Source organism: Alosa sapidissima, chromosome 6 (genome assembly GCF_018492685.1).
Source record: "Alosa sapidissima isolate fAloSap1 chromosome 6, fAloSap1.pri, whole genome shotgun sequence".
Taxonomy (NCBI): domain Eukaryota; kingdom Metazoa; phylum Chordata; class Actinopteri; order Clupeiformes; family Clupeidae; genus Alosa; species Alosa sapidissima.
The window spans coordinates 12,180,695-12,198,533 of NC_055962.1; the positions used below are offsets into that span (position 1 = coordinate 12,180,695).

The 17,839-nt window shown below is 46.3% G+C and overlaps 1 protein-coding gene across 1 annotated transcript in view; it reads left to right on the top strand.

The window, feature by feature from the left end:
* kcnh5a (potassium voltage-gated channel, subfamily H (eag-related), member 5a) overlaps positions 1–16,957 on the top strand; it is a 129,644-nt gene extending 112,687 nt beyond the window's left edge. Inside the window, exons 13-14 of the mRNA XM_042095890.1 lie at positions 15,316–16,162; positions 16,232–16,957. Coding sequence (XP_041951824.1) covers positions 15,316–16,162; positions 16,232–16,755 — 1,371 coding nt within the window. The 3' untranslated portion in view covers positions 16,756–16,957. The remainder of the gene's footprint in view (positions 1–15,315; positions 16,163–16,231) is intronic.
* Positions 16,958–17,839: the final 882 nt, after the last annotated feature.

A 17,839-nucleotide genomic window follows, 5' to 3' on the forward strand; every position in this document is an offset into this window, starting at 1 on the left:
CCACGCTACACTACACTTCTGATCCCTGGTACCGCTACGCCACGCTACACTACACTTCCGATCCCTGGTACCGCTACGCCACGCTACACTACACTACACTTCCGATCCCTGGTACCGCTACGCCACGCTACACTACACTTCTGATCCCTGGTACCGCTACGCCACGCTACACTACACTTCTGATCCCTGGTACCGCTACGCCACGCTACACTACGCTTCCGATCCCTGGTACCGCTACGCCACGCTACACTACACTACACTTCCGATCCCTGGTACCGCTACGCCACGCTACACTACGCTTCCGATCCCTGGTACCGCTACGCCACGCTACACTACGCTTCCGATCCCTGGTACCGCTACGCCACGCCACGCTACGCTTCCAGGTCCAGCGCTGGTTTGTATTACCCACAGGCGCTGAGATCAGTTAGCAAATCAACAGTGTGTGTATGTGTGTCTTTGTTTCTGTGTGCATGTGTGTGTGTTGTTTGTAGACTCTGAGGGGGTAAGGGGGAGGAGAATGCAACTGTGTGTATGCCCTGTTGACATTCTCTAGTGTACTTGTCAAGTCACGTTAATGTTCTTCACAACATGTTGGGAAAAACAAACAAACAAATAAATCATTTTGTAGTTTATGGAACATGCTGCTCAGTTTGGATAGAGAACTTTTGAAGATGATTAGTGACTTGAGGTGTGTACTGGGGGAATATACAGTAATCAGTTTCTAGAGTACTTGTTGTTTATTGTTTGTATTTATTTGCCTTTATTGAATTTTCCCCACACATAATGGACTGCATTTAGCAAGATCACAGCAAAAGAGACAATCACACGAGACCCATAGCCTAGCTAACGTCAGACCTCATCTCATTGAGATGGGGTCTGGGAACTAGACATTCATTTTCTCGTATTTGAAACGTGGTTTACGAATGCCCAGAGCCGTTTATTGGGCGCTACGAATGTCTATTAAATATGTCTGTACGTAGCTTATAACGGCTTCGGTGCATGTGTCATCATCGTCTTGCTGTCCCCCCTCCGTTCTGTGATTGGTTCCTTCGTTGAGGTGAAAACGAAGTCCATAGAATCCAGGCTGCCTAGCAGCGTGAATAAAAACGCGTGCGCAAGGCAGCATGGGAAAACCCAGGCTACGAGACCCACTCAACAGTGTTGTACTCACGTAGATGAGGGACATTTACACCTTATCATCATGATAGTCTGTTTTTGGAATTGCATTAGCATCATATTAACAGTTCTTATAGTCCTAATGTATCCTTCATGCATTGCAAACCAGTGCAGCGGATATGAAAATGGATGGCTTGGGTGTCTCGGGCCCCAAGTGCACAATTTTCTGGATTGACATTGATCCCGACGTCATTATAGCAGATCTGGGGGATTTAAAGGGTATCATCCCCACATAGGCATTTGGGATGACAGGCCAGGCAGGAGCGGGTGTGTGTGTGTGTGTGTGTGTGTGTTTGGGGGGGGGGGGGGGTCATTAGCAGAGCTAGAACTGTACCAATCACGTGGTCGCTCTTGGCTTAGGTCGGGTGGTGTAGGGAGCCAAGTCTGATTGGAGGTTGTCACGGCATCAACGGCAATGCTGATCAGCTGATTGGTTGGCTGGACTGGAAGTGCTGAGTGGCTGGGCCCGGTGCAGGTGGTGTAAGTAGCTGGAAAAGCAGAGAGAGATGAGACTGAGGGCATGTGAGAGGAGTGAAGTGGGGGGTGGGGGGGATGTAGAAGCCCAGGAACTGGTACAGGATGGAAAAATATCTGCCAAGGCTCTTTTATAGAATCTCTCTATTTTACCACAGATGGGGAAGATGGAGAAGGCTTTGTACATTTTGTCTCCTGTTTTTTCTCTTTCCTTTTTTTCCTGAAGTCTGCTTTTTTGCGTCTGTCTCTGTTTCTCCTGAAGGGAGGGGAGGAAACCCTGTACTGCAGTCTCTCTGACATTTTCGACTGTCGACTTGCCACCCCCTCAGTGTTAGTGTGTTAATTAAAAAGCTGTATAGCTTAAAGCTTAAAGGCTAAGTCAACGATTCTAGCGAAAGGTTGTTTATGTTTGAGCAAAACAGCCAATCAAATCACATCCCTCCCTTCTGTGCTCCTGAAGCAAGATGTTGATTTGCTGGAATTACCAATTGGTCAGTCTGAGCCACCATGCTTGTTTCCTTTTTACAGTAAACTTGGCCTTTCATTCGCATATTCAGTTTACTTCTCTAGAATGTTCCAATTTGATGAACAGCTCACACGAAGCAACCTGTAAAAGTCGTATGCTAACAGCTATTTCTGCCCTGCTTTACGCCTCCTGCACTCTGTGGTTAAAGGCCATGCTAGATGTTACCCATACTTTCAATGAGCCCCTAAGCAATTACCCTGTCATGCTTTCTGAACTGGAACAAGGCCAACCGACCAGTCAGTGTTCGTTAGACCTGATTGAGGCATGCCATGCTAAAAGGCTCGACTTTACGAAACTAGTGAGGGTTGTGCTTCATAAAGGTTAAATGAGGTCCACACTGAGCTCGTTTTTCATGTGCTTGAAACTCCAGTCAGGTGTTCTTGTCCGCTTGTCTGATATTTGGTCAGTTCAGGGTGCAAAAGCAGAGAGTGCAGATGTACCGGCCTTTTTTCCTCCCTTACCTTGTAAGATAGGGTTCAAAGATATTCATGAAATCGCTCGCCCCCAGGGAAATTTACAATGAAATCTCGCTCACCAGAGAAGCCGCTGCAATAGGCTTCCCTTATTTGGTCGTGATCCTGTGTCAAATCAGGTAACCCTTTGGTCGCACCAAGGCAATTTTGAAAAAGACAGCCACTGAAGGCATGGCAAGCATCGTCGTCTCTGCTGCTCTGGTCCCCTGCGAAGCCCTGTCAAGATCCTCTTCGTCATGAAATGTCAGCGCTTGCCACTTTTTTCCTCTCTCAGCCCTTCATGTCGATCACTGACTACACCGATTGATACTGGTATGATTGACACGTTCATCAAAGTCATGGATAGGCTTATTTTGCCAGTGGTCATGGATGTTATTCATTTATCATTCAGTGCAGGAGAAGTTCCTTTTTCTTTCAAGCAAGCAAGAAAAGTCTATTTAATTTAGCTGATGTTAACACATATAGACCTGTCTCTCTTCTTCCCTTTTTGTCAAAGGTTCTTGAGAAAGTGGTGTTCAAGTACGTTTCTAGGGTAGGGCAGTCGTGGCCTACTGGTTAGGGCTTTGGGCTTGCCGGTTCGATCCCTGACCAGTAGGAACGGCTGAAGTGCCCTTGAGCAAGGCACCTAACTCTTCACTGCTCCCCGAGCGTCGCTGTAGCAAGGCAGCTAACTGCTCTGGGTTAGTGTGTGCTTCACCTCACTGTACTCTGTGTGTTCACTAATTCACGGATGGGATAAATGCAGAGTGCAAATGCAGAATGCAATTCCATACTTGGCCGAGAAACCTGATTTACATTTACATAAACATTTCTGATACATCCCTATCTCAGAACAACCTACTAGACCCTAGGAGTCTAGTTTCAAGAGCGGTTATTCTACAGAAATCGCTCTTTTATCTGTGTGACTGAAGCATTGGAAGTAGCTAAAGAGGAGAGGGCCTATCCAAGTATCTAACCTATCCAACTTGTTTTAGTGCTCGGTTCAAAACCCAACATCTATGATGGTATGGAGGAGCATTTGTGCCTACAGCATGGGCATCTTGCACATCTGGCAAAGCACAATCAATACTGAATGATGTATACAGGTTTTGAGCAACATCCAGGCAATGTCTTTTCCAGGGAAGACCTTGAATATTTCAGGAAAACAATGGCAAAAATGAATTCTGCACATATTTAAACAATATTTCTCCATAGAGGAAGAGTCCATGTGCTAAAATGGCCTGTCTGCATACCAGATTTGTAAAATTAGGTGCATATTGGAATGAAAAACATGACTAAGAATACCCCATACTGAAATCCTGTATCGGGGAGTAATGGGACAACATTTAATTCTCAATTTCAATTCAATTCAATTTATTGTGCTTATATAGCGCCAACACATTACACATGTATCATGGCGCTTTACAGAATGTAGGCAATCAGAGAAAAAGAAAAGAGGGAGAAAAGAAAAGGAAGAAAGAAAGAAGGAAGGAAGGAAGGCCCATGGGTAACAGGGGCGAGGAAAAACTCCCTATAATTGGAGATACATATAGGAAGAAACCTCGAGCAGATCCACGACTCAAGGGCCTGACCCATCTGCCTAGGGTCAATACGGATAGTAAGGTCTATAACAATGACAAATGCATATGACAGTCAGGTGTGGAGAGAAGGACATGGTGTTTAAAGCACCTGAGGTGAAGGTTACAGAAGGTGGGATGATTACGTGTCCGGTATGATAAAGCATAATCATGATTTAGTGAGAGAAAGTGCAATAGTCCGGCGTCGGAATTGTCCAGGAAAGAAAGTTCTCAAAACTCTAAACTCTAAACATTTACAGAATGCTGTTAAATGAAGAGGTGAAGCGGCACAGTGGTGCTCCTGTCCCAACTTTTTTTGAAACATGTTGCTGGCATCAAATTCAAAATTAACATATATTTTCCATGAAATAGTCCAAATTTTCATTTTCAACATTTGATATGTTGTCTGTGTTCTTTTTGCTGCTAAATATAGGTTTACGAGACTTGTATATTATCACATTATGTTTTTATTCACATTTTACACATCATTTTTACATCAACAACTTTTTCTGTTTTGTGGTTGTAATTTACTTGACTTATCTGCAGCCTTTGACACAGTGAAACGTGACATTCTCCTCTCTACATGATCTGAACTAGGAATTTCTGGGGAAGCGCTTAATTGGTTTACATCCTACCTTTAAGGATGTACATTCTGTGTATCTTGGCAAGGACAGGTGTCAAAGTCTCACAACCTCACCACAGGTATACCTCAGGGATCAATACTTTTGACAAAAATGTCTGCTAGAAATAAAAACATAAATATAATGGAACGGAAATAGATGAGAATGTTCAGAGACTTCAGGAGGCTTCCTCAGCTAAGGAAACAAGCCTGCTGCGTTTGGAAACCAGACACTTTGGCCTCACAATTTGTTAATTGATACTAAGCTGCTGGGGCGACGTAAGATTGCTCATGATGTTGCTCACATTGATGTGCTTCTCTGTCGGAATTTTTTATGACCTTGCCAATATTTTCCCTCCAAATTTGATTTTCAGGGTCATTTCTTGGTGTTCATTGTTGCAGTGCCTGCCATTAAGACTAAGCACAGGATGTAATAAAGCCATTCAATTTTCACAAACAATTAAATCAGATCACTTAACTGATAAGATACTGAGGGCCAGATGTACTAACGCTTTTGCGCCCACTTCAGGTGTATTTGTTTTGCAACGTGTGTGTAAAATCATTGCGAGGTATGTAGAAACAGGCCGCAATGGTGTAAAAGCGCAAACTGCCTGTCGCGGGAGCTGAAAATGGCAAATTGCGTTTTTCGTGTCATGCATATGCATTCATTGGAGGAACCAGGGGAAAGTGGGAGTTTAGTGTAAAAAGATGGGAGGGGAAGCGTAAATAGCGCCTAATTATGTATTCCGCGGTATGTACAAAGACTGCTTGTGAAAGAATCAACAAGTCTGGCAAACCTACTCACTCGAAACTTCAGTGAAAAAAAACAGAAAACAGAAAAAAAACAAGAGAAACCATGGATCCCTATGGAATGGAGGTTAGGCTATGGCTGTGTGATTGGATGTGAAGTGTGTGGTGTGGAGTGATAGCTGATCTCATTACCTCCTTAGAGGCAGAGCTGCCAATCACTTGGCCCCTAACACGACACGACAGCCCATGGTAACCAAGAAGAGGGACAAAAAAAAAAAAAAATAAGGCAAAAGTAGCAGAAAATTGGAGGAAGCTTTTTTTTTTTTTTTTAGCATGGCAAATGAAATCAGGCCCATGCTGTAATCTTTTCAGCTAATCAGGCAGAAGGACCCTTGCTGTTGTCTTAAAGCGCTTCATTTTGGCAGCCGTATGGAGTAGGGTGCTGCCAGATTTCGCTTTTCTTTTTTCATGGGGACAATTGAGTGAAGCAGGAAAATTATACAGACAGAATCTGGCTATGTTCCTGCATGGCAGAACAGGCTTTGATCTCACAATGGCTGGGTCATTGTATTATATCTCTGGAGAGAAACTGTTTATGATGTAACTGAAGGTAGTGGTGATTCAGCTGCATCGCAAAGCGCTCTTTCTCCCTCTCCCTCACTCACGCCCTCACACACACACACACACACACACACACACACACACACACACACACACACACACACACACGGAAATATATATATACTGTATATAGCCTCTCTCTCTCACACACTCTAACTCAGAAATACACACACACATAGACACAGACAGGGAGAGAGATATACAAACGCATTACACAGATTAGACATTACAAAGCAGAGTAGGTTAGCGAAGTTCAGTGAAAGTTTAAAGCAGCACCCAGTCGACAAAGCGGGCCGCTATAAATAGCCTCCCTCTCCAGCCTCGCGCTCTGAGGGCCTGTGTCAGCAGCATCAGCAGCACTTGGCGCTCGCCGCTCTCCCACTCCGCACTCACACGTCTGCCAGGAGCTCTTTTCTCAATGCACCCCCCCCCCCCCCCCCACACACACACACATATGAACACACATATACACACACCTTGTTTGAGCTCTTTTCTCAATGCACCCCCCCCCCCCCCCACACACACACACACCCACACACATATGAACACACATATACACACACCTTGTTTGAGCTCTTTTCTCAATGCAACCCCCACACCCCACACACACACACACACACATACACAAACCTTTTTTTTTTTAGCTCTTTTCTCAATGCACCCCCCCCCCCACACACACACACACACATACACATACACACAAACCTTTTTTTTTTTAGCTCTTTTCTCAATGCACCCCCCCACCCCCCACACACACACACACACATACACATACACACAGACCTTTTATGAGCTCTTCTCTCAATCCGACCCCCCCCCCCCCACACACACACACACACACACATACACACACACATATATGAACACACATACAATATACACACACCTTGTTTGAGCTCTTTTCTCAATGTGACACACACACACACACACACCTTTTTTGAGCTCTTCTCTCAATGCGAACCCACCCCACACACACACCTTTTTTTAGCTCTTTCACGTAATGCAATCTCCACAACAACAACCCCCCCCCACACACACACACACACACTGTATACACACACACACCTTTCATGACCAAAATATACATTTTCAAAACCCAATGTGGCCCTTGAGGCAAAAAGTTTGCCCACCCATGCACTGGAGTATAAAAATTGGCTCTAGCGAATATAGCTCAATAGCGAACCAGCGAAGAGGAGTGAGGAGATGAAGATTAGACGAGCAGTTCCTCATTTTGAAGTGTGTGAGTCCGTCCAGGAGGCTTGCTGCCAGATGTTGGCGTGCTGAACACCACGGTGGGGCCCGTTCCTGTCCTGAGAGCGAGAGGAGATGCAGACCTCCGCATCGGCTGTGGTGTCTGTTGTTTGTTTTGCAGAAAACAAGCTATCAAAATGCCATCATGCTCTGATGTACAGTAGTGCTGGGAGACACAAGAACTCTGCAGTGGTGGTACGCCTAACAAGACAACGTCCAGTGGGAAAAAATTCCTGCGGAGAAGAGTTCAGTCTGCTACTGTTAAGAGTTCTTTGTTTTGACACCACAAGAAAACATACTGAGGCTCTTCTCTTTCACAGTGTAGGAGAAGCATTAAGAAGGACTAAGAACTAAGTACTCTTTGTTTTTGTGAATAGAGAGTTCATCTGGGTGGATTGGTTGTGTGCAGAACATGCTTTCTTTACTGTAAGGAACCAGTTATGCACTTTTATTTTACCCTCAGTCAGACCTCAACACAGTGAATGGATATCTTGCTTGTCACACCAATCTTGTGTTTGACTGACAGCTGATGTAGCAGTAATGAAAAGGTGACCATAGCTCTCTCTCTCTCTCTCTCTCATACACACACACACCTGACACATACACAAACACAGACTCTCTCTCTCACACACATACACACACTCCCGACACACTCACACAAACTCTATCTCTCTCTCATTCTCTCTCTCTCTCTCTCTCTCTCCCTCACACACGCACACACACACACACACACACACACACACACGTACGTCACCTTTGTTGAATCATTAATAGCCTCTCTCCTGCTCGGCTGGATGGAGCCTTTTTTGGCGTTGTGGATCAGCCACGTCTGCTCTCTTTTATCTCATTGGGCGGATGGCTCTCCCTCAGAGCCCAGCACCTCACTCTCTAATTGGCATATTCACTCCTGTAACTGAGCTTGGCAGGCGAGTCAGGAGAGAACTACTAGAGTGACTTAGTGTGTGTGTGTGTGTGTGTGTGTGTGTGTGTGTGTGTGTTTCTACAGTTGTGTATATGTGTCCGTGTGACTGTGCATGTCTCTTGCATATTGTGTTTGTCTGTTTGTGTGTGTGTGTGTGTGTTTAACTGTGTTTATCTGTATTTACCTCCTTGTGTGTGTGTGTGTGTGTGTGTTTATCTTTGTTTATCAGTATTTAACTCCTTGGGGCTTCCATTCAGTGGTTATAAAGTGTTTTTTTTTACTGTGTTTGCCATCGTATTACACGTAAATGAATGAAGGCCTAAACCATGTTTGTCAATGGACAGAAACCTATTGTGCGGATGTCAACAGTAGCTAACCATGCAATGCCAAAAACAGACACATTTAGCTACCCACAGTCAAACTCCAGAGGGAACTGACCTAGTCCTCGGAATAAATACAGTCTTTGATTACAGTAAGAGGCTCTATAGGGGATACAAATGTAGTTTTCTCTCAGAGTGATACAAGTCCACAAAGCTAAATATGTTTTACTTTAGTAGTCTTGACCTATCAGCCAGACCAATGGATATCTTGTCTCCGCTGGGTTATTGAAGCTAAGCAGGTGTGGGCTTGGTTAGTACTTGGATGGGAGACCTCCTGAGAAAAGTTGGTGTTGTTGGGTGGGTTGTAGGTTGGTGCCTATCGCAAAGAATAGTGGGGTCCTCTGTGTCATGGCTCATTCAATCTGCCCCCCTAATCATTGGCCAGTGTAATTGGCTCATTCATTCATTCCCTCTTTCTCCACCTCAAACTGGTGTGTGGTGAGCGTTCTGGCACATTCTGGAGTGTTCTGGCTGCCTTGCATCACCTAGTTGGATGCTACATATTGGTGGTGGTTAGTGAGGTTCTCTTTTAACTGTAAAGCGGTTTGGGCACCTTGAAAAGCATTATATAAATGCAATGTGTTGTTGTTGACTCAGTATAACTACACCCAACACTGCCATTGTTTACTTCAGCCTGTCTGTCCCTTTGTCAGGGCTAAATTTGGAGCCACACTGTGACTAGACTAAAAGCTGAACAGTTTCTTTTTTATTATTATTTTTTCTATTCTATTCTTATTTATTTATTTATTTATTTATTTACCAGTTCCACAGCTGAAATCTAACCTCTCTCTGGTCTTGACTAGCCCGCCAAATAATGCAGAAGTGCCCTGCAGATCCCGGTGTCTGTTTCAGTCAGTAATCAGTACTGTCGTCAGTAATGTCTGCACATTCTGTTATAAGATGACCGATGACCAACTCCATTATCTGTTATATCATTAGCCGCGTTTACATGGACACTTCTATTCCGATTAGAAAAAAATATATCCATGTAAACGTGGCTATTGCCAGGCCTGGACAAGATTAATTTGTGCTGTAGTCTTTATCTGTAATCTGGGTAACCTCATTCTGCTCTTGGCAAACTGACTCAATCAGAGTGAGGTGTTTTGTTTTTGTTTATTTGTTTGTTAGTGCCATTACAGCACGCCTCTGCTGTCTAGACCCAGACTTGGTCAGGGTCTGAATACCACTGTGTACCACTGAGAGATTCATTGACCTCCTCACCTGTATGTATTGTAATGTCATTCTCTAAGCCCATCTTCACCCATCTAATGTCCATTTCTGGCCTGTCTTGCCTCAGGGGCTTGAAAAATAGACCACACGTCCTTCACGTTGAATCTCTATTCGTCAACACTGGACCTTTACACAAAGCGACATGCCCAAACCACACAGAAGCCATAACACTGAAGCGCATTCCAAAACATATCAATCCTGCTGGAGTCAATGGTCCGGCACACGGCGCATCTTCTCACTGAGACGAAACCAAAACAGAGCTGAAGCAGACCTGATCATGCCAATATCTCTTATTGTTTGGGTCGATGTCTTTTCAGGAAAAAAAAAATCAATGGTGACTCTTGGATGGAACATAGGAATAATAGCTTTGGCTTCAGTAGGCCCAGAGGGAAAATGAGAAATGACGTTCTCTGTTTAGCTCCCAATTGATCCTTATTAGCCATTATAAATCCCTAATTATCTGCTTTGCTTAATCGGTTTCTCTCGATTATGTTTTGCTCTGTTTTGTTTTGTTAACACTTTTCCTCTCTCTCTTTTTCTCTCTCTCCTCTCCTCTCCTCAGCATCATGTGGTTCAGACTGTGCAAAAACAGTTATCCAGTTCAATTATGCTCAAAATGAATAATTAATCATTTTCTCCTCTGAAGGTGTAAAATAAGGTCCTGAGTGAGCATGCATTTTACACACACACACACACTTACACACACACACACACACACACACACACACACACACACACACACACACACACACACACACACAGCTTCCAAATTTCCTTGACTGCATAATGAATAGTCTTTTATTTACTCAGCAGACAAAGAAAGTTTTACACCAATTAGTTTTCCATGACCAAAGTTCTCCACACTCTGACCATCTCTGACCAGTGGTAGGGTGTTCATTCACAGACATGGACCATTACTTACTCAGTCTGAGCTGAGTGTTAACCAACAGATGGTGAGCGCAGTAAACAGTCACAGCTCCTAGTCCAGTGTTACAGTATACAGTACTTCCTTAGTGCTAATTGGAGCTTATCTGTGTAGAGCTTTTTTGTAAGTGAGAGTGTGTGTGCGTGCGTACATGTGTGCTTGTGTGTGCCCGTGTGTTTGTGTGCGTGTGTGTGTGTGTGTGTGTATGAATGTGTGTGTGCGTGTGTGTGTGTATGAATGTGTGTGTGAGTGTGTGTATCTGTGTGTGTGTGTGTGTGTGTGTGTGTGTGTGTGTGTGTGTGTGTGTGTGTGTGAGCGATGGCAGGGCACTAAGCACGGATGGGAAATAAAATCTTTATGTGTGATGTGGGGGCATAAAGCTGAATGTGAACTGCTATACAGTAGAGGTGTGGACTCCATATAACTACGCCCAACACTGCCATTGTTTACTTCAGCGCATCCTGTCCCTTTGTCTGGGCTAAATTTGGAATAAATCTGTCAGGAGGAAGGACAGTAAATATTATATAAATAAATATATATATAAATAAATAGGTATTTTTACCCTCCTCTCTTCTATTCTTTTCTTATCTATTTTATTTACCTGGAAGCCTTGAGATGGTCGGGTAGCAAGTGCGGGTGGGAAGGAAATGGTGCCCCTTGCGTGACCGTCAACAGACTCACACACACGCAGACACAAACATGGAGGAGGAGGAGGAGGAGGCTGCATGCAAAGTGATGCAGCCATAAAATGCCAAAAATGTGCTAATATGCACTCTGCGTCACAAGATACAATTTCAGATACAAGGTTCCAATTTCACATTATCCTAAAATCGCAGGACTGACAGTTGTTCAGCGTCTACTAAACAAGCCATTTTCCCAATGCTGTTTGTGTCACACAGTCTTGTCTATCTGTCAGTTCCTTTCTTTCTCTTTCTCTCATTCTCCCTTCTCTCTCTTTCCCACTTTTATTTTTCTCTGTCTCTCTTTATCCATGCCTTTACGCGTCTCACCCCACTTACCCCCCATTCAAAGTGCTCTTTAAATAACGTAAAACGCTTAAGCCAGAGGGAGGAGAGGAGGGGAGAGGAGAGTAGAGGAGGGCAGAGGAGAGGAGAGGAGAGGAGAGGAGAAGAGAGGAGAGGAGAGGAGGGGAGAGGAGAGGAGAGGAGAGCAGAGGAGAGGAGAGGGGAGAGGAGAGGAGAGGAGGAAAGAGGAGGGGAGAGGAGTGGAGTGGCAGGCGCTTGTTTGTTCCCTCACTCTTTCTTGTTTCTCTGTATCATTATTTACCCGTGGCCTCCTGGGAGATGGAAAGTGACAGGCAACAGCAGCACTTCTGGGTGCAGCGAGGGGCCATGCAGGAGGCTTAGGGGTGTGTGTGTGTGTGTGTGTGTGATTGGGTGGGAATATTGGGGCTACTTGTTGGCACGTGATGAGTGGCTGTTCTATTTTTACATCTCTGGACTGGTGACCACCCCCACCCCCACACATACACACACACAGACACACACACCACTGTCTCCAACCCCCAACCCCTCTGTGCATCCCTGGGTAGATGGCACGTTTTGAAGTCGATCCAGTTGCAACAGCATTGTACTGGCTCACGCTGATCACAAGAAAATTAAATGCAAAAACCTGCAAATACAAACCTTTTATTACTTTAAAATATACCACATTTAATAACCCAAAGAAAATTAACTGTTTTAGAAAAGCCTCTCAGGAAAATAAAAAAATAAAAAAATAATAATTAAAAACAATCTACTTTTGTTTTACAAGCTACCAGGGACAAACATGCATGAAGCACTAATCCAGAGACCGCTGTGCAAGTAGCCATGCTCCTGGAGTTGAGCAGGACGGCGAGTCCTTATTAACGGGAGCAAGTGGAGCAGCGCAGCGGCCGTGTCCAGTGCTGGCGTGTCAGCCGTGAGGCACAGGCTGAGCTCACGTCCCCCTAGGAGCATGGAGCTCAGTACCGGCTCACTAATTAACATCGGCTAATTAACACTGCACATATGATCAAAGCCAAAGCCCCAACGATGTGTGTGTGTGTGTGTGTGTTTGAGGTGTGCTGTGTGAACATGAATGTGGGCACAAGTGTGTGTGTGTGTTCATGTGTAAGAGAGAGAGAGGTGTGTTGTGTGAACATGAACGTGTGCACAAGTGTGTGTGTGTGTGTGTGTGTGTGTGCTGGTGTGTTGGTGTCTCCTAAAGTCTAAGCCTTTAACCTCTCTTTGGCAACATCCAAAGGAGGAGGAAGAAGAGGAGGATGAGGAGGAACATTAACAGTGCTCTTGGCCTCACAGCCATATGATGTTGTGGGAGATCTTGGGCTACGTCGCTGAGTCCCCATTAGCTGCTAGAGCACTTAGCATTCTCAACTCTAAATAGCAAAATACAGAGGTAGAGAAGAAGGACATGCTCCAGTGGAAGTGGCCAGTTGTCAGTGACAAAATTTCCATGATCTGTAATCTCTGGTAACTGGGGAAGCTTTGTTGTGTAAGGCTTGTTTCACAAGTTTATCTAGAAGTTGTTAATCATTTTAAAATATCAATAATTAAAGGGTATTCACTCTTCTTTGATCCCCAAATCTCTTTTTCTCCCTGGATGTGCTTAGCAATGTTTTCATACATAGCTCTCTGGTCCATCTCTCAAACACCCGCCAGCCTAGATGTGTGGTCCTTCATATCACTCTGCAAACACTGCGCTTGACCCCTCTCTCACCATCGCAAAAGCTGAGAGGTGTGAATAAACCTTTATGAGCCTCGGTAAAAAAGCCTGGCCACAGGGGCTCTAAATAATGGAGCATAATGGGGTGAGCATTTCCCAGGGTGCCTCTCTCTCCTGAAAGGACTGAGGTTACAGCCCACTGTGCCACCACACCGACTCTCGCGGAGATTGAACGGCACCCTCTGGGGCGTCTGCGTGAACGAGGCGTTACCTGTGTAAAGAATGGACTCGGCAGGGGCAGATTGTGTACTGGCGGCGGCAGCGGTGGTGATGGTGGTGTCAGTGGCGACAACGGCCAGTGTTGACCGGAAGACACACACACACACACACACACACAGCACACACTCACCACACACATCCTCCCTGTGGCTGCTCCAATCTCGCGCTGATGACCTTTCGCCGGCTCCGCTGTCTCATTATGACTCACGCGCAACAGAGATGAGCTTTAATTAGTGTCTCTTCTTTAAATGTTTACACTGAGAAGGTCAGAGCACCCAAGGGCTGCTATGTGTATTTATGATGAAGTCGCCGCAATAGCAGTGCAATGCCCCAAACAAGTGCAATTCTTCAGCTCATAATGGACTGTCACACCAATCTTCAACAGACAGATTTTTTTTTTCAAGCACGAAGGAGAATTAAGAATCATCAGTCTTGCTAATGAAGTTATTATAGTGGGTAGTAATTTGTTGTCGATACTTTTAAACATTTGTTGTCCCTACCTAAACACTTTTTAACAGAAATTCATAGGTCACCAACGTCTTTGTAAGGTTAGCGTATAGGGTCATACTCATACGTCTTTTCTGTGTATTCTAGAGGCTGATGGTCTCATAGAGTTGGAGATATAACTTTTGAAACCAGTGATAAAACACAAAACTGAAATGGATGTAATGACCTAATGATCAATAAAAAATAGTGTATGGTAGTTCATGGAAAGTAAAGCAGATGGGCTGTAGCCTGAAGGTAAGGTGTTGTGCCTTCCTGTGTCTGTGGGAGTGTTATGACCAGGCGCACTGGCCACAACATAAAATGACCAAAAAGTCACTTGAGCTCATTTTATCTAGGGGTTTATTAAACAATAGGGTAATTAACAAAACGGGAGGTTAACAACAAAGTAAGGAAAAGCGCAGGAAGAACAACAGGCGTGGTAGCCGGGAACCAAAGTCTCCTCCTGAAGTCAAGGGCTGGTGTGCTTTTAAAGCGCCGGCTCCGCCTACCTGCAACAGGTCTCACCTGTACAGTGTACACAATTAGAGAAAGGGAACAGAAGCCACAACAATAACAATACAGTAAGGAACAGAAGACATATGGTGCCATGCACAAACACTCCACAAGCAGTGATGTGTGCAACACCCCAGGATACCCAGGTTCCCATGCTTTATATAAATAACAAATTTGGTGTGGTGCTGCAGTCACATCCATCACCTGGAGGGTTGTTAATGCTACCCAGTAATGTGCAGACAGAGAGTAACGCCAAACACCAAAACATTATTAATGAGGTGCTGACCTCAGATGATAAACTTACAAATAAGAAGAGAATGTCACACACACTCTGGCTCCAAATGTATATTGTTTTTTCTTATTATAAAGTTTTGGCCGTGAGGCTTTCTTCAGATCCAGTTCTCCTAATGCTACTCAGTAACCCAAGTGACGTGGCTCCATGTTAACTTTCCTCCTCCTTTCCTCGCCAGATCATCTTCCGTAAGATCGCCGACGTGAAGAAGGAGGAGGAGGAGCGGCGCCAGCAGAAGAACGAGGTGACCCTGTCCATCCCCGTGGACCACCCGGTGCGTAAGCTCTTCCAGAAGTTCAAGCAGCAGAAGGAGCTGCAGACCCGTGGCCCCGGCTCGCTGGACCTGGAGCGCAACCAGTTCCAGGTGGAGCACCAGCTGCAGCCCCTCTCCCACCACTTCCACCCCCGCCACCAGCAGCCGCACCACCAGCAGGAGCCGCAGCAGCAGCTGCTGCAGCAGTATCAGATCCAGCACCACCCTCTCCAGCACCACCACAGCCCCCTGCTGCAGAACGGGGCTCCGGGGATCGGAGGAAGTGGGGGTGGGAACGGAGGCTCCAGCGTGGTGACGGTGTCACAGATCACCCCGCTGCAGAACTACGTGACGGAGTCGGAGACGGAGGAGTCGGGGGGCATTGGCGCGGGGGGCATGGGTGGCCACGAGGCCCTCGAACTCAAACCCAGCCTGGGCGCGGTGGCCGACAAGAACTGCCTGAAGGTCACCAGTCCCGTGCGGCCCAGGGTCGGAGGACGGGGGTGGATGCGGTTTAAGAGCGCCGTGGGCGCGGATGACCCGGGAGCTGCCGAGGCTGCGTCGACGACGGTCGCGCCCGCTCCACCTCCCAAGCCGGAGAGGGTGCCGGCACAGCTGCTGCAGCCGCCGACGCCCACACTGCAGCGGAGGGAGGAGGAGTGGGGGGGGGTGAGCCAGTCGCTGGAGCTGCTATCCGAGGACAGCAAGAGTCAGGAGGCTGAGGGTGGGGGTGGGGGGGCAGGTGGTGGTAGTGAGGGTGGAGGAGGTGGAGGTGACTGTGGCGACGGAGGAAACGGCAATGGAAGTGGCGGCAGCAGCATCAGCGGCGGCGGCGGAGGAGGCGAGGGCGACGAGAAGAGCGCCCTGCACAAGACGGACTCGTGCGACAGCGGCATCACCAAGAGCGACCTGCGGATCGACCGCGTCGGCGACGCGCGCAGCCCTTACGAACGCAGCCCCATGGAGCAGCGCAGCCCTTACCCCTACGACCAGCCCAGCCCGGGCTCCGGTGGGCCTGGCAGCCTGCTAGCGGCGGTCGTACGTGCCGGGGGCCACCACCAACCTCCTCACCACCACCACCCCTTCCTGTCCGGCACGGAGCAGGCCCTGCTCCAGACGTCGCTGCTGGAGGCCAAGTGCGAGCTGAAGGGGGACATCCAGACGCTGAGTGGACGAATGGCCGCCCTGGAGGCCCAGGTCGGTGAGATCCTGCGGCTGCTGTCCTCGTCGGACGGTGGCAGGCGCAGGCCCTCGCTGCCCTCGCAGACGTCCACGCCCAAGTCCAAAACCAAATGCCAGGACATCTTCACCGTCTCGCGGCCTGTAACACCGTCGGAGAGCGAGAGAGACGATGGCCCATTCTGAAGTAGCCTCTCCACTCGTAGGGGAACGCTTTTGAAATTCAAATTCTGGAGAGAAAAAACAAACAAACGAGGAGATGTGTTTTCCCCTCTTATCAGGACACTACTCCTGCTGCCTCTTGGGGTCTGCTGTCTCTGGACGTGCCCCCCCTCGTGTCCGGGACAGAAGAGAGCACAGAACAGTCCGTGAAGGGGTTTACTTGATTACTGTACATAACACACTTGCATGTCCAGCTGGATTCTGGCCTGCCAAAGAATTCTGATGGGGGAATATTTATAAGTGATTGCTTGTGCTGTACATTTCTGCAGTGGACTGCATGCTGAGATGAGTTCAGGAGATGGCGAATTGTTTCTTTTTTTGTTGTTGTGGTTGTTTTTTTTGTTTTTTATTATACACACTGACTCAATGAATAGTATATGACATCTCCGAATGAGCTTGACAAAAGCTTACCTTTTTCAGGATACCGTTCTTTGACAAGTAGGTGTAAGTTGTTGGCCAGACCTATAGCTCTAACATGTAAAACTTGGAGTACATGGTAGAGTTCGGGCATCGGGCAATAGCTCATGCAAAAGCACCTAGGTGACTTACTGACCATTAGGGTTTATAATCAGTCAATCTAATGACAAGATTTAGTCCTGTAGTCACACATATGTCATGCAAAATGTCCTTTGAGACCTCAAAGAGGAAAAGATGGTGGATTGTCCATCTTTGAGTATATTTAATTCACTCAGGCCACCAGATACTTAAACAAGAAAGCTGTTCACTATTTTGACATTTGTATTTGTTGAGGGGTTAAGCTCTAATGGTTTAACTTGCCTCCCTTCAATATTATTCTTTGATATCAGGTTTTATTTGTACAGAGGAAGTCATTTTAGGGGTTCTTTACACATAGTGCTGTTTAGGGAAATAATATGTCAAAACTGCATGCTGGACAGATCATTTGTATGTACTGGCATGATAGAGTTTTTTGGTAGCTTGTCCCGTAGCATTTCACCAAATATGGCAGGTAACCTCTGCCCAATGCCCCAGGGAATGCTGGGAGGTGCCCACACAACGTTCACACAACATTCACACAGCCTACCCGTAT